The sequence below is a fragment of the Pseudophryne corroboree genome, chromosome 6, assembly GCF_028390025.1.
Source record: "Pseudophryne corroboree isolate aPseCor3 chromosome 6, aPseCor3.hap2, whole genome shotgun sequence".
NCBI classification, from domain to species: domain Eukaryota; kingdom Metazoa; phylum Chordata; class Amphibia; order Anura; family Myobatrachidae; genus Pseudophryne; species Pseudophryne corroboree.
This window is the reverse complement of record NC_086449.1, coordinates 354,720,560-354,743,726: the sequence shown is the minus strand read 5'-3', so window position 1 is coordinate 354,743,726 and position 23,167 is coordinate 354,720,560. Positions and strand designations below refer to the sequence as shown.

Below are 23,167 nucleotides of genomic sequence, written 5' to 3'. Positions count from 1 at the left end.
CCCATCTTCCAATAAACTAAGGCTTAGTAAACTCTGTTTACCTTGCCTTGGACAGAGATAAAGTGAATGGAGATAAAGTACCAGCCAATCAGCTCCTACCTGCCATGTTACAGGCTGTGTTTGAAAATTTACAGATAAGAGCTGATTGGTTGGTACTTTATCTCCATCCAAGGCTTAGTAATTAGACTACTAAATCCAATGCAACAATTTATTACATTAAGGGATAATTCCAGCCTATAGTACAATTTAATCAATATCCTGTTCCTTATTCCCTTGCCAGGATGGCCAGTTCTTGTGACCTCATGCCTGTCTGCACTGTTGCGCAATGTCTTTACTCCACATTGACAAATCTGAAATCCTTGATTGCCAGCTCTGTACAATCAGCACCTGGATTGGCAACTTTACAGAGCACTATTTGTCCCTCCCCTTCATAATGAGGTTGAAGCTGGAGAAGATGTGGTGGGACATGGGACCAGGGTTCCTAGCATAGGACTAGGGTGGCCCATCCTGGGATCAGCGGGATCCCAGGGTTTTGTCCTAAAATCAGGAGAGAGAGATAAAGACTGTGGGATGGGAGGAGGATGGAGTACAGCCACAGAGTCCTCCTGCTGGCTGCCAGTGCCACCACCAACTCAATCCCGGGATCCTGGGAATCCCGAGATTGAGCGTTTTTCAATCCTGACATAGGATCCTCAAAGTTCTGCTACTTGGAGGGAAAATGGGGATTAATTATGGTGTAAGCTATTACTTAATACAGTGGTTTTCAATCTGGGTGCCCTTGAAGGGATGCCCTGGGTTGGTGGTCCAATTGAAATTATTCATGGACAAAGTAATAAGCAAACTCAGTGCTTGTGGCTTTCAATCATAAAATAAATGGACAACCAGAAGTGAATCTTGTCCCTCGCCACATAACTAAAGTTAGGATGGCATATAAACTCAGTTTACTTAATTTAATATTTTTTTCTGAATTTCTCAATTAGAAACTTTTGGCCTAGGTGCGCCGTGACTCCAAAAAGTTTGGGAACCACTGGCTTCACATAAAGTTAGAAAAAAATATACTATTTTCGCAAATATAACTTTAGTCATTCTAGCAGCTGTCTATTTTGGCTGCATATATCTTCCAGCTTTGATAGTATGGTTACCAGGGCCAGCTCCAGGCATGTTCCATAGAAGCAGCTGCGCGGGATACCAGGCTACTAAGAGTGTGCAGCAATTTTAAATGTGGAGCCGACCCACAGCCAATCAGAGCTCGTAGACCAGCAGCGGCGGCTACTGATTGGCTGCCTGACTGCGAGATTTGATTGGCTCATAATCCAGCACCGTATTTCAAATGGCCGCCACCTGCAAGAGGCCAGACTTCAGTGAGGGGCAGGAGAGGCGAGCGCTGCGCTCTCCTCCCATCAGATAGCCAGGCCAACAGCAGTGAACACTACAGCCCTCTCCTATCATCAAATACCCAACAGCAACAGGCCAGCAGCGGCGGCAAAGGCAGAAGCACTGGTAGAGAAGCACAGCAGAGGTGAGCACTAGAGGGGGCATTATGTGTAATTCGCACTACAGGGGGCATTACTTGTAACTGGCACTACAGGGGGCATTACGTGTAACTAGCACTATACTGGGTCATTACATGTAACTGGCACTATACTGGGTCATTACATGTAACTGGCACTATATTGGGGCAGTGGGCATTATGTGTAACTGCCACTATACTGGGGCATTATATGTATCTGATACTATACTTGGAGCATTATGTGTTACTGGCACTATACTGGGGCTTTACATATATCTGATACTATACTTGGAACATTTTGTGTGACTGGCACTATACTGGAGCATTGTGTGTAACTGGCACTATATTGGGTCATTATGTGTATCTGTACTATACTGTACTTGGAGCATTATGTGTAACTGGCACTATACTGGGGCATTATGTGTTACTGGCACTATACTGGGGCATTATGTGTATCGGATACTATACTTGGAGCATTATGTGTAACTGGCACTTTACTGAGGTATTATGTTTAACTGGCACTACACTGGGGCTTTACATATATCTGATATTATAGATGGAACATTTTGTGTAACTGGCACTATACTGGGACATTATGTGTAACTGGCATTATAATGGGGCATTACGTGTATCTGTACTATACTTGGAGCATTATGTTTAACTGGCACTATGCAGGGGCATTAAGTGTAACTGGCACTATACTGGGGCAGTGGTCATTATGTGTAACTGGCACTATACTGGGGGCATTACATGTACCTGGCACTATACTGGGGCATTACGTGTATCTGATACTATACAGGGTCATTATGTGTATCTGATACTATACTTGGGCCATTATGTGTAACTGCCTCTAAACTGGAGGCATTACGTGTAAGGCTGACAATTATGTGTGTGTGGGAGGTGATAATATGGTATAAATATTTATAATTTGCTAACATAATATATAGTTGCGAGGCCACGCCCACTTACCAAGGATCACGTGCAAATGTGGGGGGTGGGGCGCATTTAAAACTTAAAATCTTGCTCAGGGTGCTAGTAGGCCTGGAGCCAGCCCTGATGGTTACTCTGTGCACACATGGGGTCTATTCATCATATTATTTAACAGGGGATGGTTGCGCAACTTCCGGGGAAAGAGCCGTATAGTACCGGAAGTCTCCAAAAGGATTACTCTTCTCAGACGGGATTTCTTACCATAGGGAAAGAGCAGGGTCTGAAAATCAGCACCATCTAAAGATGGAAAAGCGTCCCACAGACAACCACTAAGAAATGTATTTTCAGGGCTTGATAAGCCATATTTTGGCTGAAAGGTAAGCACAAGATACTTACCTTATAATGAATGGTCCTGAAACTTAATTTAATGCTAGTACACAATACACGAACAAAGCGCTCCCTGTGTTAAGTTTATATGTCCTGCATATGGTGGGCTTTCTCCAGGTACTCTGGTTTCCTCCCACACTCCAAAAGACATACTGGTAGGACAACTACTCCTGGCAAAAATGTGTGTCCATGTGGTAAGGAATATTAATAGGATGCTCCACTAGGACAGGGACTGATATGAATGAATAAATATTATCAGTAAGCAGGGCCGTAACTACGTGTGTGTGCCAAGTGTGCTTGGCACACAGCGCCGTTGCCCTGAGGGCGCAACTGGCCGCATTGTAATGAGTCAAACTGACTCATTACAAGCCACCTTTGTGTGCCAGGTGAGGAGCAGCTCCGGGAGCAGGGGAGAAGGAGGAGGAGCGAGGGGGAATCGGGAGCCGCAGCAGGGCACTGTAATTGGTGGCGCGCTGCTGCAGCTGTTCCTCTCCTTCCACATTGGCTGGCCGCTGCCGTTGTGAATGCTGGGATGAGGGAAGCACATCCCAGCATTCACAGCGGCGGCGGCCAGCCTATGTGGAAGGAGAGGGACAGCTGCAGCAATGCCGCCACCAATTACAGTGCGCTGCTGCGGCTCCCGAGTCCCCCTCCCTCCTCCTTCTCCCCTGCCCGGGATCTGCCAGCAGCTGCCCCGAGCAGCCTGACTGCCTGAGCCAGCGGGGAGAGAATAAGTAATAGTATCATCAATTCTATCTGTTGTAATGTGTAAAAAAGGGGACTCTGTCTGCCGCAATGTGTAAAAAAGGGGTCGCTGTCTGCCGTAATGTGTAAAAAAAGGGGGCGCTCTCTGCCATAATGTGTAAAAAAGGGGATGCTGTCTGCCGTAATGTGTAAAATAAAGGGGACGTGTCTGCCGTAATGTGTAAAAAAAAGGGGACGCTGTCTGCCGTAATGTGTAAAAAAAAAGGGGACGCTGTCTGCCGTAATGTGTAAAAAGGGGAATCTGTCTGCCGTAATGTGTTAAAAGGGTGCTCTACCTGGTGTAGTGGCGCTACTGTGCGGAGTAATTTGAATAATGGAGACTACTGTGCACTGTAATATGAATTGGTATTATTTTGTGGCCACATCCCTTCCCCATGAAGGCACGCCCCTATATTTTTGGCACGCGCCTACGCCGCGTACTGCCCCTATTTTACGTGAGGGGGTGGGGGCGCTGATGCCGATTCTTGCATACAGCGCTAAAATGTCTAGTTATGGCACTGTCAGTAAGTGCTGCTATGTAAATAACGATTAATAAATAAATACATTGCCAGTGGTTTCTCACTTGTTACATGGAGACAAACATGCACTGAGCACAAAGTTCCTCTTCAGTCTGCATGATCTGATCTGATGTGCACAATACAAATATTGAATGTAAATTCACTTCAGAATAACACTTTATACACGACTTCAATTGGGTTGTAGTCATGTGACTGGCAGTCAGGAGACCGCCGGTCACATTATCTCTCCGTACATCCCGCACCCTCACAATCCCAACGGTCGGCATGCCGACCAACAGGGACTATTCCCACAACACCCATAGAGTGAGAATAGAACCCGTGGGGACCGCAGGTCGCCACCGAGCACACAGCGTGGCGAGTGCAGCTAGTCGGCAAGGGGCTTGTTACACTTGCCCCCCACCAGCATTTTCCGCCACCGGTCACACAATACACACCCCTTCAATTTACTTATTCACTTTTGCTACGGACTCTTGGAAAAATGTTTTATAATTCTATTTTTAAAAGATGCAATTTTGACTTCTTAACTATGTTTTATATTATTTATATTAGAAGTGCATCAGACCAATAATTTGGTACATTGTCATAAAAGTTGTACATAGTTCAACTGGTGTGTGTGTGTGTGTGTGTGTGTGTGTGTGTGTGTGTGTGTGTGTGTGTGTGTGTGTGTGTACATGTACTTATATACAGTTCCAGGTTAGTTTAGCATACTCATGTCAGATGTGTAGGTGATGCAAGTGGTTTTATTGTTTTGGTAGTTGTGTTATTATTAGATATGCTTGCATTAGAATAATACATTTTAAATGTACACAAACAAACATGTTAATGGCAGGAATTGAGTTATGTACACTGTAAATGTATATTTTCTGTTCAATAACTATAGTTGGGATAAGGTATATCTGTATTTAGAATTCAGCAACTATTATCTACAACATTGTATATACATGTATAGAGTGAAATAATTCACTGTTATACATTACACACAGAAAGTGTTGTATAGTGTGTATGTTTTTATTAATTGTGATAATTAATACAATTTAAAATGTCATATATACAGGCTATTTAATTTGTGGAACCTAATATACAAAGCTACAACTTGTAAGTTATTTCTGGTCAGTGTGACTGTCATTTGCTGCACATAGATGTGATATATGCGAGTTATACGTAGAGCTATATGAACGGGACATGCTTTTCATACTGTATGTGCACAAAGATGCTTCTCATTACTATATACAGTGTGATTTGCTTGCAATCAGTTTAGAGATCATACGATCATAGTTTAATTCCAGTGTTAATTACTATAAATATGCCTGGCACAGTGACACTGTATAATGTGTTCAGATATATTTGGGATGATGTGAACAAGGCTGACCTGTCATATCCTTCTTAACTACACAGTGCAGCAACGACCAGCCCTGGGATGTGTATTCTGCATGGGTGAACTTCAGACAGACTCTTATTTTTAGCTACATTTAATGAAAACAGATCAAACATGCAGAATTCCCTTGTATTTCTCTGTCACTATGCCTAAATAATAAATATTACACAAATATTCCTCTTTTTTTTTCAAACATGTAAATTGAATTCCTGAATGACAATAGGGAAGATGCAGAGCGCTGTGAACAGGCTATCAGGGCACGTTGTATACATACAGAGATGGTGGGTGAGTGCCCGCTGCCTGGGCAAATCATGGGCTACATTCCAGCATAGCTAGCACGGCGGCTCCCTGCACACTGATCCAGGAGGTGAATACACAGAAATGATACATATGTGTATAAGGCATGATCGCTGCATGAAGTTGGATGGGTAACATACAGTAGGGAAACACATTACTCACAGTCGGCCAGGACGAGAGCACACAGGAGAAACAAGGAGGTCAGCCCTCCCATGGTGTGGCCAGCTGTCCTATAGTCTGCCAGTGGGGTGTCCGCCTGTCCGGGTGATGATGGTGGGTGCACCGGAGGAGCAGAGAAGTTTGCTCCGGCTGCAGAGCAGGTAAGGCAGGGCGATGGGTGTGCGCTGGGGTGATGGAGTGAATAGAGATTATACAACAGTATCAGCTCCAAAACTTTGCCTGGTGCGGGGAATGTAGCATTCAGGAGCGGGGAGGGGAAGGCGGGGAGGAGGGTGCATGTGCTCCGGCCGCAGGTAAGTGGCTCCGCAGCAGAGGTATGTGCGCACTGGCCGAGGAGTGGAGAGGCGCTGCAGGCGCCTGCAGAGGAAGCTGCACACTATACAGGATTATGCACCGATGCTCTGGTCAGCGCGATCATGTCCAAAATGTGCTCAGTCCATATACTGTAGCAGTAGAGAGGGCAGATGTCTAGCAGTGTACGCTGTAGTAATACATTCCTCTGGATGATACTATGTACATAATGTATATTTAGCACCATGCTTATAATGATTTGACATCTTACACTTACACACTTTCACTTTCTTTCCTGCTGCACGTTAGAGGCTGCGAAAACTGTGCCCCTAATTAAGGATTAGTATAATGTGCATTAGTTATAAAGGTGCCAACGCTTTAGTAAAATTACTGACAGACGGGGGAATCTATAATCATTCAGTAGCCATAAACATAACGAATGGATGTGATAATAAGGTCATTGTAACCGCCGCATAAACACACCCATGTTTGTGATACATTGGCTCTACCATTAATGCATTTTCTCTTTTGCTGACACGAAAAAAGTAAACATCTCTTTTTAGAAAACACATATCATAGTGCTTTCTCTGGGGGGGGGCATATTATTTAAAAAAAGATACTAATTATTTGTGTGTGTGTGTGTGTGTGTGTGTGTGTGTGTGTGTGTGTGTGTGTGTGTGTGTGTACTTATTTGTTCCTGATCAAACTGACTAGTAGTAGTAGTAGTAGTAGTGATCACTAGATGCATTTCAATATAGATAGATAGATACAGTAGATAGATAGATAGATAGATAGATAGATAGATAGATAGATAGATAGATAGATAGATAGATAGATAGATAGATAGTAGTGCCTTGCAAGGACAGGGCTGAATTTGTCCCCCATTGTATTTGCATGGGTCTGTTTTTCTCTGAAGGCCACTTGTGATATATTATGTGAATATTGCACTTATTGTTACAGGAACACAATTAGATTACAGCCACCTCCATCACAAAACACCTGAATTGCCATTAAATACCGTAGTCCAGAGATGGTGATGGCTCATAAGCAGAATAAATGTGATGTTTTAATATGGTGCTGCAATGCATGAAGTTCATACAGACAGACAGACATAAATACATACATACATACATTTGTAGTAAAGCCATTGCAGTACAGTAAATGCCCCTTCTAGCAGCTCTCTGGCCGTTCTGGAACTACAAGTCTCATCATGCCCTGTTGTGACTTATAGTTCCACAATAGCTGGAGCACAGCTAGTACACTGTACTTTTTATACAGAATAAATATTGTATCCAGTAATCAAACAACAGGTTCAGTATTGACCAGTTTTAAAGTTATGGATAATTTCAAGGATAATATTAAATTCCAGTGACACATATTGAAAACTTTCCCTCGATCATATTTAGTTAAACCACCTATATAAACTGGCAGAAAGACTAGATAGGCCAAGAGGTTCTTATCTGCCATCAAATTCTATATTATCATCTTATTCTTCCTCCATTTCTGCAGGGGTTCAGTGCTGAAATGAAAGGAATAGATGGTTACGTTTCTGTACTGTAATGTAGACTGAAATGACCGTGCTTCCTCCAAAGGCTTTTTACTGACAGTAATATAGATTTCTCTATAAATGTTCAGTAATTGACAGATGTTATCCTTTATGTATCTACAAAACTGCATTTATGAGTCGGAAAGGGAGATCACTGACATACTGATTTTTCTGCTGATTTATAAAGATGCGCCTGCTTTGACTTCAGTATCATAGGGTCAGCAGGTGGTTAAGTTAATATGAACAAGAGTAAAATATCTGCATAACATTCCTAAGCGGTTGTCACATGTGTGATTTAGATCCTGCTATGGAGTATCTGCATTTTATTCAACACCAAGACACATATGAAAAAAATAACCATTTCAGACATATGTTCCTATTATCTAGTTTTATATTTCATATTAAAGATTAATGTTTATTAGTATACTTATACTTTTCCATCATTTTACTCTTTCCTGAATTTACACCAAGTTTTCCTGGAAAATATAATGAAGCTTTGACTGTATTTTAAATGTAGATCGAAAAGTTCTTGTACAAGAGCAGTAATTCTTGCAAAGATAAACTTGCCTGCCCGAATTCTTAGCCCTGAGCATTTTAGCAGTAGGTCTCCAAGTCCTGTGCTCGTGCTCATTTCAGAAAAAGGGATCTATTCACTACTAAGCTTTGGATGGAGATAAAGTGGAAGGTGATAAAGTACCAGCCAATCAGCTCCTAACTGCCGTGTCACAGGCTGGGTTCAAAAAACGATAGTTAGGAGCCAATTGGCTGGTACTTTATCTCTGTCCACTTTATCTCCAACCAAGGCTTAGTAAATAGACCCCAAAGGCTCTTAAGTGAAAGTATTACAGAGAGGGAGTCAAACTTCAATAACAGGAAAAGTTCTTTTGTTTTCTGTAATGTTTTATATACTGTATACACGCCATAGATAAATAGAATGATTTTATTGGATTATATAAAGTACAAATGAAATGTTTTATTTGTAGAGTGTTATGCTTAGCTTTATAGACTGACCATCTGCACACATCGCTTAACCCCATAAACAGTATTGGAATTCAAAAGAATCACACCCATAATTGGATCAATAGGTTAGGAGCTTCTCTCCTCATTTGTAATGATTATGGATCACCCTAAGGGCATGACCTTACGTAGACTTAAGGGGGGTACACATGGAGAGATCCGTGCTTAAAATCTAAGCAATCTTGCTAGATTGCTTAGATTTTAAGCACGGATCTGCCGTGTGTATGCCCTCCAGCGATAGCGATGCGCGGCCCCGCACATCGCTATCGCCGATGCTAGATAGAGCCTGCATGCAGGCTCAATCTAGCGAGTCGCTCACTTCACCGTTGTGTGAAGTGAGCGGCCCCCCGTCGGCTTTCCCCCTCGCTCAGCACATCGCGCTGTGCTGAGCGGGGTGAGAGATGTGTGCTGAGCGGTCTGTGTTAAGATCGCTCAGCACACATCTCTCCCGTGAGTACCCCCCTTAATTTTCCCAATATGGTACATATCGACTTTATATCATGTATCATCAGTACATCAGTATAAGCATATTTACAGAGCATGCCATAGTGATGTAGAATATCTGTGGACAAAAACAAACAAAACAATGGCTGGTTATGATTAGATTTTACTTCTATTAGCAATTTAATTATCTGTGAACTACCCTCTAAAGTTAGTTACGGTATCTATTATTTAATTAATTGGAAGCTTTGACTGACAGACAGATGTAGCATAGCGGGGTTATTTATTCATAAGGAATAGTGAATACAGACCTCTTTTTAAAAAAAAAATTTCATCAATATTTTATTGAAGAACTGCACATGTAAGCAAAATAAGTTCGTCAAGACGTTAGTACAGCAAATATCCATTTAAACGTTGAATATTAACATGAACACTATAATAGGAACAATGTTTACAATGAGCCTGTACAACGTTGTATAGGCCAAATCAAGATATATATTATGCAAAGTAGAAACAGCAGTATAAAATTCTTTAAAAGATACATATCGTCCAAAACCAGAGTCAATTAGAAAGGTTGAGCACCTGTTGTGAGCACTTCAAGGTTGTACCAGGAAAAAGCTGTGGTGCCTGCAGCGAAACGCGTCAGGAGGCTACCTGGATTATCACTAACCAGAACCTATACTGCCTTTGTGTGTCCGGACCAAGACTGGTTGCTTATCTTCAGCATAAATCTGTGGTGTTTTGCCAACTAAAGGACTACCACCAATCCTTGACAACTAAGGAGGATACCACGATGCAGTGAGGACCCCTAATTGTGAGCAAGCTGAATAGACACTCTCAAGGGACTAAACCTCAAGCGGCAAACTGTGGTAAAACTGAATTGTGTGACTGCGCCGTCAGTCATATGCTAATTTCTCACCCATCTGCTCTCTGGTCTATAGTACATAGGAACGGATCACACAGGAAAGGCAGCTAACACTGAGAACCCAGTTTTTCTTAAAGATTTCCTATATATGGTTTTAATGCTGATTCACATGTGTTTTTTATATGCTTTCTATGGTTATTAAATATTGCCAATTAATTACTCAATTCTTCTACCAATTGATTATACACATATTAGCGCTGCTATTTGGTTTTCTTGTTGACAATTTCTTAGGTGGGACTACCCCCGATGTTTAGCAGCAGCAGTAGAGAAACAGCACATATAAGCGCCCGATCTTCCATTTTTTTGGTAACATTTTTTTGCTGTACCAGAAAGTTAATGATATAGCGGTGCGTAATGTATTTTATAGTCATGTGGGGAGAGATTTCACATGAGGTAACCATATAGAAAAAAAAATATCGTCCCGTTTCTCCTTATTAAGTGACATTGAAAATAAGTATGAAACCCATGGTGAAAATAATGACAGTGTTAATGTGTCTGACCTAATCCACTGTGATAATATAGTCTTCCGCCCTGCTGCTGCTAATTTATCTAGTAATAATCTTTGTCCCAGAAGTGGTCTGTTCTCAGTGGGGGCCGTGTATATGTCCCATAAAGCACATTCTGGGGTAGGGGTGATAGTGGGGTATTAAGGCCTTCCACATTCCAGGTGAGAAATTTTATGTGTTCCCATTTGGTGAGCACTGCTGTTTGTGAGTGTGCCATCATGTTGAACTCTCAGTTTCGCCGGGTACAGGAGTGCAAAACAAATGCCCGCATCAAACAAGGATTTGCAAACAGGAGAGAACTCTTTCCTCTTCATCGCTACTTGGTAAGAAAAGTCCTGGAACATGAGAAGCCTATCACCTTCATAATTCAAATCACGGGATTTTCTGAAAGCTTCCAGCATGCAGACTTTATCTGTGTAATTTAGAAATTTAAAGATGACTGGCCTGGGCCTGCGACGATCAGATTGGCGATCAATAAGCATGGCACCAGATGCAGGCAAACACCTCAATTCCTTTGGAAGCCACGTAGAAACCAAATCCATCAGGTCTTTCTGCTTGACCAAGTTGGGAAGACCAATCAGACGGAGATTATAACGACAATTTCTGTTTTCGAGATCTTCCAATTTATCTTGTATCTCCACAAGAGAAGCTTCTTGGGAAGCGATGGTGGCTTTAGCCGCAATGAGGTCATCCTCTACATTGGAGATGCGTTGTTCTTCCTCTTTGAATCGAGTGCCAGGCTCCTTTAGTTGGGCCACCGCCGAGTCAATGGCATCTTTTAAGCAAGCCAATTTTTAATCGAGCAGGGGCGACAATATATCAGAGATCTCTTGGGCTTTGGCCACTGATGCCATACTATACACAGAAGGATCAGGCACTCCTTGGGACACATCCTCCCCAACAGGAGAAGACAGCGGATTCGTCACTGCTGGGATTGTAGCTCTTGTTTCTCGTGTTTTGGCAGTAGTCCCTCCTGTGCCCCCTCCTCCTCTGGGGGTTAGCCACAAATTTATCAATAGTAATAAGAGATATGTGAGGTGTTATTGATATATGATAGTCTCTGAGAATATGCCCGCATAAAAGGAAATCAGCAATATGAAGCAGGTAGTGATGTGACCCGACCAGCAGGAGGCAATATGCCGTTGTGAAAAGCTGAAATCCATTGGGAGCTGACAATAATAATTGTGGATATACAAATAAGAAGATGAAAAGAGAGAAATAAAAAAAAAAGGGTAATGCAATCCTCAGAGGATTTTTAACAGTGTAAACTTCCTGAGCTGGTCCCAAGCAGAGGAAACCCCTCCACAGTGAAAGGAGTAGTGGTTATTTGGAGAATTATAACAATATACAGTAATATGTAGTGCAGTCATAGGAAGGGACTACAACAATTAGACTTGGTAGGGTATTGCAAAAATAGAGTGTCCCCAGCAGCTGAGCCTTTCAGCTCAACAACGTGTAAAAAGGCTGCTGTCAGCTTCAGATATGGATGCACACTTGTAGTTGTGCAGAAAAGGGGGGTCCAAAGCCACAACTTTCAGGTGCCAGACTGCTGACACTACACCAGTGAGCAGGGAAGCAGGGCGCTGTGTCTCAACCCTCAGAGTGGTAGCAGCATGGCGGTGTTGTGGAGAGGGATGGAGACTGCAGGATGGCACCCGCTATATGTCTCCTTCCCAGGCGCCGCGAGATCAGCACCAGTTGAGCAGTGGGGAGCAGGGGGAGAACGGAGATCCAGCTCTGTGTTAGCTGGCTGCTGACTTCTTCACCCCAGCATGGAAGAAGGTAAGGAGCGGTTTCACAAGCTCCGGGACAGTGCAGTATGAGTGTGGGGGGAGACGGGGCTGCAAGCCGGCGCCAGTCGCGTGGCGTCTCGTTAGATGCCCTGATTCCAGTGGTAACTGGGCGGTGGGGAGCCGGGGAGTCACAGTCAGGGCCGGGTCAAGACCTACTAGCACCCTGAGCAAGAAAATTTAAAACCGAAGGCGCACGCGCGCCTGGGAAAAGTGGGCGTGGCCTCACAATTTCATATTATCAAACTATAAATAAATATATTTTCACAGCCCCTCTACGCACACAATTAGCAGCCTTACACATAACAGCCACAGTAGTGTTCCTTATACATAATGTCTCCAGTATAGTGCCAGATACACATAATGTCTACAGTAGTGCAGTGGCAGCTGCACAGGCCTGGCCCCCAGCAGTGGCAGCTACACAGGACATGCCCCCCAGCACTGCCAGCTACACAGGACATGCCCCCCCAGCAGTGCCAGCTACACAGGACATGCCCCCCCAGCAGTGCCAGCTACACAGGACATGCCCCCCAAGCAGTGCCAGCTACACAGGACATGCCCCCCAGCAGTGCCAACTACACAAGACATGCCCCCCCCAGTGCCAGCTACATAAATGCCCCCACAGTGCCAGCTACATAAATGCCCCCACAGTGCCAGATACATAAATGACCCCACAGTGTCAGATACATAAATGCCACAGTGCCAGATACATAAATGACCCCAGCAGTGCCAGATGCATAAATGCTCCCACAGTGCCAGATACATAAATGCTCCCACAGTGCCAGATACACAAAAGCCCCCAGCATTGCCAGATACATAAATATCCCCACAGTGCCAGATACATAAATGCCCCCAGCATTGCCAGATACATAAATGACCCCACAATGCCAGATACATAAATGCCCCCAGCATTGCCAGATACATAAATGCTCCCACAGTGCCAGATACATAAATGCTCCCACAGTACCAGCTACATAAATGCCCCCACAGTGCCAGCTACATAAATGCCCCCACAGTGCCAGATACATAAATGCCCCCAGCAGTGCCAGATACATAAATGCTTCCACAGTGCCAGATACATAAATGCCCCCAGTGTCATATACATAAATGCTCCCACAGTGCCACATACATAAATGCTCCCACAGTGTCAGATACATAAATGCCCCCAGCATTGCCCGATACATAAATGCCCCGAGCTGTGCCAAATACATAAATGCCCCCACAGTGCCAGATACATAAATGCCCCCAGCAGTGCCAGATACATAAATGCTCCCACAGTGCCAGAGACAGAAATGCCCCCACAGTGCCAGATATGCCCCCACAGTACCTGCTGTCCGGCGTCAGCACCGAGGGAGGGGGAATGCTGTGGGCCACAGGCGGACTAAAGTTAAACTACTCAAGGCGCACTCTGCTCGCTGTGCAGCCCCGGCGTCTGACGTCAGACGCCAGCGCTGCACAGCGTGCATAGCACGCACTGACTAGTTTTTAGCTTTAGTTTAGTCTCTAAACTAAAGCTAAAAACTACTCAGTGAGCGCTATGCGCGCTGTGCGGCACCGGCGTCTGACGTCAGGCGCCGCCACCGGACAGCACACACTGAGTAGCTAACCATAGTCCATAGGGCAGGTATGGGCCGACGCTGCTGGAGGCGCACACAGGACCAGGCTCCAGGCTCCAATATAGCGGTACCAGCGTGCGGCGCCCATTAAGGGTGGCACCCTGCGCGTCCGCTCTATTGGAACATGCCTGGAGCCGGCCCTGGTCACAGCCTCTTGCCCACCTCTATCTCCGGTGCCTGTGGATGTTAAATTTGGGCACTACTCCCGGCGTGAATCGGTGGTAGTAACGCTGTTGGATAGTGGGAGCGGAGAGCATGTAGGACCACCCACCGGAAGTCTTTTTTTTGCAATTTTTAAAAGAAAATATGATGCATTGATACTGTGTTTGGCAAAAAAATATATTGAATTCTCAAAATTATATAGAAGCAGTTTTTTAATTGTGTCGTTAGTTAAAAAATGGTATGGTTTTCTTTTATATGAGCGGCATTCCAGTGCTTGTTAAGTGTTTATTATGCAATTAGTTCTATTATACTGTCACTAAAGAGTATTTTTTGCTTTCAAATGTCTATAAAATATGTAAATTACAAAAAATAATCATAATCATAATAGTGCCTGCCTTTGAGTTTTTCCCCACTATTTTCCATTTATATTGTGGTGGAGTACATATTAAACTCAGCATATGTGTTGCACAAAGTGACAACTAATAGATTGATGGATTTCAGCCTTGTCCTACCACTGCAGTGATCCAGTGCAATCTGTGACTACACTGCCTACACTGTGACTGGCAGTGACTTTCTATTGGAAGTCCTACCTGACAGTCACCCGCAGGGCAGGCAGCCCCATTGGGAGGTGTTTCCTCTCTCTGGGACTGCCAGACCCACTGTGAATAGTAGAGAGCTGGCTTCCTGTAGGAAGCCACTCCCTGCCTGAGCGTCAGCCCTAGTTGGCTTCTATGGGCTGCAGCCGCCACTTGTGCGCATGCGCTGGTCCCTGTCAGCTGCATTGTGCAGGTGCCGAGACCCAGCCAGAGGCAGGGGCTTTCCTCCTCCGTACCAGACAGCATGGCCAGCGTCAGCCCCCCTCCTCCATAAAGATAGGAGCCGCTGCTAGTCTTCATATACCGCCACAATACGTAAATACTGAGCCGCTCTGAGTGGTGTAGTGCAGCGACCTTTTCTTTAGATTTTACATCTTATTTGCATCACATACACGGCGAAAATCTGCTCACAGTGTACAAGAGACGCTAGGCTGTGACATTAACCATTCAGGAATTAGTTTTAAAAATGTACAAAGCCACAGTGAAGCACAACGGAACTTGGTGTGAGAAAAAGGCGCGCTGGCTGCATCGTAGCACTTCGAATACAGATTCAGACTCAGTCAATATGATCAGTTCAATCCAGTTGTTTTATTTGTGCGAATAAGGTGCACATTTTGAGTGAAAAGAACACTCTGTGTGGTTGAGACACATGGGACTTGGCGCATCAAGAGGGGCTCTTTGTTGTGCCTAAAGCCACAGTGTATGAGGAAACATCTGCGCACTCTGACTTTGTTTACCATTGTTAACATAATCTTGAGTCTTTTCTGATTTTTGGATAGGTCTTCATGCAGTGGCTTTATATGATTATTTGAGGGATTGTGCTTTGTGATAATAAAGCTTTTGCACCACTCCCTTAATAACATGTACTCTTTTGTAAATCAAGAGGTTAAATAGCGCCGCTCACTCCCCCCTGTTAAGCAAAGAAACGCTACATGGCAACATGGCTCGGGAGGCAATTCAGGCTGTTAAGAGTTCCAATTAAAATATCAAAGCCATAAAGCTTTCCACAGCCACGTCCCACCAATATGTTGCATGGAGCTGGCAGGAGAGGAGAAGATTTAGGCTAGGTATATTGTTAGTATACTGGGTGAACGTCTAATATATACCACTCACAGGGGGAAGAGGACATATTTTAAGCAAACAATTTAGAATATTCGGAATCGGTATATATAAAAAAATTAACTATTGGGGCCCATTAAAGCCTTATTTATATATTTTCTCGGTTTGAATTCTGCTATTGGGCTCAGTAGATGGTGCATTACTGTGGCTGCAGAAAGAGACACTTATACATCCAGATTCTTTCATTTGACAGAGGAGACCTTTGAACCCCAGCAGTGTTGTCAGTCTTGACATACTGTACTTACTTATGCAGGTGGCTACCCATAAAATAGCACTATAATAGAAGAGCAATATATTACAAAAGACGTAATAACAGAACCTACAAGGAATAGAAGAACATGTATATTATCCAAGTTGTATTCTATTCATAAAAACATTGGCTTCCTTTCAGGAGTCAAAGGCAACCAACAATTCAGAAATGAATAGGTCATTTATAATATAAATATATTTGAAATAAAGCTATAAAATCTATTATGACAAATATTTATGCTGACAAACATTTATGCAGTTCCTGATAAACATAAGAGATTCAATTCAAATTCATACTGTGTATATATATATATATATATATATATACTTTTTACATATTTTATATTTTACTTTGAGCACTGAGCTTAAAACATGAAAATTCTGTTTAATCATTGCCCCTGTCTTTCCCTACAGTGGCCCTGACATTCTCCTTCTCACTGAAGTTCTATTTGGTTTATATGTGTTTCTGTTTTCACCAAAATCTGACACTGGTACTCTGTGTTCTCCCTTAATATATATGCATACTTACTATATACTGTATGATACATGTTCAATTACACATGTACATAGATATTTTTAATATTTTATATATTAAGTGAACACTGATAAGATCACAGTACATTTACAGGTAAATATATTTCCCATTAGCATGCGCCAGTAATGAATCTCACAGGGGCAGCAGCAGGAGAAACCCCACCTAATGTAATCAAGATCCAATTTGTGCTTTCGACTATTAGATTTAAATGAACAGAGACCATGCACTAACTCTGAAAGCCAAGCTATAAAACAGACCCCTTTTAAAGCTCAGAGACAGAACTCATTATGGAGAGTGAGAGATCTCCAAGGGACTCAATAGAACTTGATGGATACTCAACTGTAAAATATTATGGAGTGTGCTTTGCACATACTTAGCTACATTAACTCCATTCTTGAAGACTGACAAGTACAGTATGTGAGAGGCAGGTCTTAGTAATGCACCATGGGTTAAATGCAGCATGTTTTTATTATTCTTGTTAATTTTCTAGTAATTAGTGTATATCGAACACATGTTAAAATCAGCATTTTGCATTATACATACCTTGTGTCTCCAGTCTGGCCACTCTCCGTCTACCACTTTTTGACTAATTCTAGTTATTTACATGCATGCAATTCATACCTGTATGAGTGCTAGATGTAATTGCTCACTTGTGACTTTATTCTTATGTAGTCATGTACAGTATATTGTAAATTTAATAATTTTCTTTTATTTGTTGTTTGGATCCATGGAAGTCCTATTTATGATTGTTCTGCACTACGTCATCTGTGGCACGCTATAATTAAACAATGATGATGATCCCAAATGCACCCACATGCCTCTCACTTATTTCTAAATTCCAATACATTCCATTCAGACCTAAAATGCCACAAAATGCCTCCACAGACTCCCACAACGACTGAGACGCACATATACTCTGAAACTCCCATGTGACCCTGATGCCATACCTACATCTCACTAAAGGTGGGTACACACTAATAGATATATCTGCAGATCAATTGATCTGCAGATATATCTATGGACGGATCGAGCAGTGTGTTCAGCATACACATTGCTCGATCCGTCGGGGACTGACGTCATGAACTGGGCGGGCGTGTACACACGCCCGCCCAGTTCACCTGTCAATCACCGCCGGCCGCCGCAGCATGTGTACGGGCAGTCGGCCGACCGCCCCGTACACACACAGCGACGCGCCAATATATCGGTAGATATATTGGCCGTCGGCTGTGCTGCGCGGCCGACGCGATACGTCTGTGAACGACGAAGTTCACAGACGTATCGCGATATATCGGCCGTTCAGGAGAACGGCCGATATATCGACCAGTGTGTACGGGCCTTAAGACCAATCCCAAGCCTCTTTTCCCACAGGCCGCTAGAATACTGTGAAAATGTCCCTCCCAAAATGGCCACCACCTTAGAGAAGATAGTTTTTAAGGATGCTAGAGGATGCTGTGACCATTTTTAGAGGGACATTTAAGACGGAGCCCGGAGGAGGAAGAAAATTGCACAGCAGTGCCAGGGATGTGGCGGCGGCACTGGCAGCGGCAGCAGAGGGAGCAGGCCAGCAGCATAAAACAAACCCTTGACAAAGAGCAGGTACAGTGCAAATTTTAACTAAGTGAGGCATGGTGCTAGGGGCATTACTTTGTGGGACATAATAAGGTTCAACGCGCATTGCTGTGTAGGTCTTAATATGGTGCAAGGGGAATTTCTGTGTGGGATATAATAAGGTGCAAGGGGCATTGCTGTGTGGGGCATAATTTGGGGTTAGGGGCATTACTGTGTGGGGCATAATATGGTACTAGGGACATTACTGGTAAGGGCATAATATGGTGTAAGGTAGTATTCTCCTGCAAGACCACGTACATTTCAGCAACGCTCATTTTCTGCAAGACTACACCCCTTCCTCTCGGACACACAAGTCTTAGGCACGTACATTTTCTCCCATTATAACTATGGAGGGTGGGGGTGCGCATTTTGTTTTGTTTGCACTGTCTAGAAACAGCCCTGCCCCCACTTGCCACTTAAGTCCTCCACATCGAAAGTACATGCCACTGCACTTATAGCTCCTCCGCATGCCAATCAGATCTACCCCCCCAAATCTTCCCGAAATGCCCTCCCTTCACGTTTCTCAGAACCCTCCCTACATGCCCCTCAGACATCCTTAACATGCCTCTCAGACCTGCCTTAATGCCACTCACATGACAAACATACCTCCCCAACATTTTCCTTAGACATACCCTACATGTCTAAAGACATTTACAGTACTTACACTGCCAGAGGATACGGAGGGAGAGCACATGGTACAGAATATACTGCACTCCCAACTCCTCCCCTAATTGGTGGTGTTGTGTGACCTCCCTGCATTGTGCTGAGAAGGTCACAAGAGGTATGACTGCAAAGGGCAACCCCTGCAAGGCAAGCCTTTCAGGACATATTAGACTCACACAAGAAATCAAGTCGGGACCTGGCACCTGCATATAGCTCACAATACTAACACAGACTGTCTGTAGCAAACACGACTCTTTAACATTAAGTATAGTGTTTTGAACTGTGCTTTATTTCTATGGAATTAGGTACTGACACTATAGGAAAAAAAGGTGTTAGGTACTGACACTATAGGAAAAAAAGGTGCTGGTCGTTCACCTAAACTGCTGGAGGTCCTATGGCCTGATTAGTGTCGCTATGGTCCATTAAGTAGGTGAAAGGACTAGTATGGTGATATAACTTCAAGGAAGGAGTGCTCAAGTGGAATAGCAATGATGAAAAACAGGTTGTAATATATATAACAGATTGTATAATGTTTAGAATAAATAAGGTAAGTTACCTTTTCATACCAGTTTCTCTTGCTTGATGTATAAGGAACTGATGTCTACCTGTACACAAGTAGTCACATGCGGTTGCTTTATAGAGAGCTCTCTGTTTCTATCCTTGCGATACACACAACACACGACAGCCATTTAATTTGCATTTCTATTTATTTTGCCATCTGCTTCTGTGGAGAGAATAGAAATATCAACATTACATTGGCTTAGGATGGGCGGTTTTATGCGTATAAAATACAATCAGTTTGACAGAAGATGATTTAAGAGGTAGCTGTGTGATTACTATACCATGGAGAATGCATCTTAGTGCAGGACATGGGAGACATAGAAGACAGTAACCCTAAATTAATGACACAATGGTATTTTTTTGTACTAAATAAAATTTTCATGTTCCATGAAGAATCACCAGTTAGTGATACTGTATTGGGTATCGGTGTTCCACTTCATAGGTTTGTAACCCACAAGTGCTCACAGAATAGAAGCTCAGTCAGCGTTTCCAAGTTTGTTTTTTGTAGACAATTTTTTTGTGTGCACCTGGGTACATGCATAGCCGTTCATGCCCTGTGGCAAAAAGTGAGCCCCCCATATTAGGGTGTGGTCCTGGGGTGACAAAGGAGAGGGTGGAGTCAAGGACGACACTCAAGCAGAGAAAAAGAGATGGTGGTGTTGTGAACAGTGATAGAGTGACTGGGGGGGCTGAGGCTCTGGGTGGGTGGGCAATATTAAAATTGGTTTTGGCCATGTTAAGATTCAGAGAGCGTTCGGACATCCAGGAGGAGATGGCACGGGGCAGCTGAATACACAAGAGAGTAAAGAAGGGGAGAGGCTCGGAGGGGAGAGGTATAGTTGATGAAGGAACTGACAAGTTCTCCCAGAGAAGAGGTGTACAGGAAAAAGAGCAGGGGGCCAATGACAGAACCATACCAGGATGCCATTGGGAAGGCTGGAAGGGGGTGAGGTGGAGCCAGAGGCAGACACAGAGAAGAAGCGGTTCATGAGGTATGAGGAAAGCCAGATTGGAGAGGATCAGCGAAAGCCAGATTGGAGAGGATCAAGGATGGAGTTTACAGAGATATAGCTGATAGCTGTAGACAAGCTGCTCAAGTAATTTGGAGGCAAATCGGAGAAGAGAAATGTGGTGGTAGCTATTGGGTGAGGATGGGTCAAGGTTGTGTTTTTTTTAAGAATTGGTGAGACAGCCAAAATAGCTGTGGTTGCTAAGAAAACCATTCTCTCAAAATGGATACACCCTGACCGTATCTCTTTGTGATGTATGTTTCCGAGATTTACCTATGTTTATAGAATGGACTGGGTTGAATGCTCATTGGATGTTGAGTCACAAGCGTCAAAATTCCTTGAATATGGCTGCCTTATATTGTTACGCTATCTACCATTGAGAAGGACCAGATTAGAAAAATTGTTCACCTTGGTATAACATGGCGACCCTGGTAGGGAACGCACTTCTTTTCTAACTGGGTCGTTTGGAAGTTTTCTTTATCATGCTTATCTATGTAGTGTCTCTGGATGTATTGTATTTTTAATGTATGTTGATTCTCAACTGTTTCATTTTACTTGAGGCTCTCCCATGTGACACTGATTTATGATTGATTGATTGATTGATTTATTAACAACCTTGTGTATCCCTGCGTAGACTCTTTTGTGCCTACTACCATACTGTGCCTATACCTGTGTCATTTATTTCATATGTACTGCTTGATTTTTCTTTTCTCAATAAACATAAATATAAAAAAAAAAAGAATAGGTGAGACATGAGCATGTTTGAAAGGCGGGGGAATAATGCTGGTGGAGAGTAATAAGTTGAAGAGGTCAGCAAGGTGGGAACAGGCAGTGAGGGAGAGGCAGCGGAGAAGGCAAGATGGAACAGGTTCCAGGGGGCAGGTAGAGAATGAGAGAGGATAAGATGAGGGAGTGCTTTTCGTTGCCTGTGGGGGAGTGGTAAGAACACAAAGGGGAGCTGGGAGGATGAAGGGGAGTTAGGGGAGTTGGATTGGGATTGGATGAAGGGGAGAGGGGAGATGGGAGGATATTTCATGGCAGATTGCTTTGATTTTGAAAGAGTAAGAGGCAAAGTCAGTGGCAGTGAGTAAAGAGGAAGACAGTGGTGGAGGGTGGGCAAAAGAGCGTGAAGAAGTTATCAAATAGGCGGTGGGGACTGAGAGGAGATGAGCAACTGGAAAAATAATTGCTTAGCAAGGGAGAGATTGCATCTGGTGACTGAACAACAAAGAGCTATCAAGTCAAGTCCATGGATAGGAGACAGGAGCGGTCAGGAGATGCTGGGCTTTAAAAAGGGGGGAAGCTGCAAGTGAAAGTCATTAGATAATTCATAATTGACAAGTGCTGCCAGCAGCGCCCCCTACCTGCGCCATTATGGGAACAAATGACAATCAACCATTTGCTTCTTAAAGCTGGAAAATGGGTAAAATGGTCGTTCGGATAAATTGGTTAAACCAAATGGATTTAACCAATTTGTTTGAATGTCCATTGTTGTCTGTTTTCCACTGTTTGGGAGCAAATGGTCAATTGTCATTTGCTCCCATACATTACCAGATTTTCATTCCAACCAGAAAGATTGAACAGATAATCTTATAGGGTGTATCCAGCTTTAGGTTATGTACTAAAATTTTGAATAGCATTTACCATGCCTTTTTTTGTTAACCTTTAAAATCTAGGAGAACTTGGTGTGAAAAAAAATCCATGTCCGCTGCATCGCAGCACTTCATATGCAGATTAAGACACATTCGCTTACAAATGTACAGGTATCAAATTAATGAGTGCTGTCTCTCGAAGTTGTTTTGTCCCATTGCATTATGACCAAGATGCAGATTCCAGCGAATAAGAGATCAGCACAAGCCGAGTCTCACAGGACTCTGCATGCTGAGAATAGAAGATTGGCGCGATTGAAGCAATAGTGTATGAGGACCCATGTATACTTCTATGTTATAGCTCAGGAATGCACTAAAGTCTTTATGGCACTTTACACTGTTGCAACTGAGTTTGGAGACTTATTTTCCTAATTAATGTAGAGATTTTATAAAATGCCTTTCAGTTCTGGCTTCTTATCTAGTGCATGCACACGTCAAATAACATTACACGAGTTATAAATCATATAGAATAATTTGTGAGGCATGTCTATAAGACTATAATTCTGTCTGTGGACATAATAAGATTGTGATTGTCTAGAGTGAAACCAGATTCATGTTGTGCAAGGATTCTTGTAGAAGGTCACCGGGTACTTGGATTGTAATAAAATCTATTGGTGCGATGGGCTGTGAGTGAACCAGACATGCAAATTTATAATGTAATATTAAAAATACATATAGATGGCTCAGCAGGCAAATATATTTTTATATGAAGAAACATAAATATTCCCAAGCAAAGCCTTGACGAAGCAGTTAGCGCAGACATATTCAGAGACATAAATAACCTAGATGAGAATATTGCTGCACAGGCACTTTGGGGGACAGAGAGAAAAGGCCAAGACAACCGCACAGATGTGTATAAACAGTAGACACAGTTGAACCTATATCATGTCTGTTGTTCGAGAGCCATCTTGAAGAACACAT

The 23,167-nt window shown here is 43.2% G+C and overlaps 1 protein-coding gene and 1 long non-coding RNA gene across 2 annotated transcripts in view; one reads left to right on the top strand and one right to left on the bottom strand.

Moving 5' to 3' along the window:
• CHRNB4 (cholinergic receptor nicotinic beta 4 subunit) overlaps positions 1-6,359 on the bottom strand; it is a 60,012-nt gene extending 53,653 nt beyond the window's left edge. The window contains exon 1 of the mRNA XM_063926599.1: positions 5,945-6,359. Within this exon, the coding sequence (XP_063782669.1) occupies positions 5,945-5,996 (52 nt within the window). The 5' untranslated portion in view covers positions 5,997-6,359. The remainder of the gene's footprint in view (positions 1-5,944) is intronic.
• Positions 5,879-23,167, top strand: part of LOC134932295 (uncharacterized) — a 63,192-nt gene continuing 45,903 nt past the window's right edge. Inside the window, exon 1 of the long non-coding RNA XR_010179299.1 lies at positions 5,879-6,102. This is a non-coding gene — a long non-coding RNA (uncharacterized LOC134932295). The remainder of the gene's footprint in view (positions 6,103-23,167) is intronic.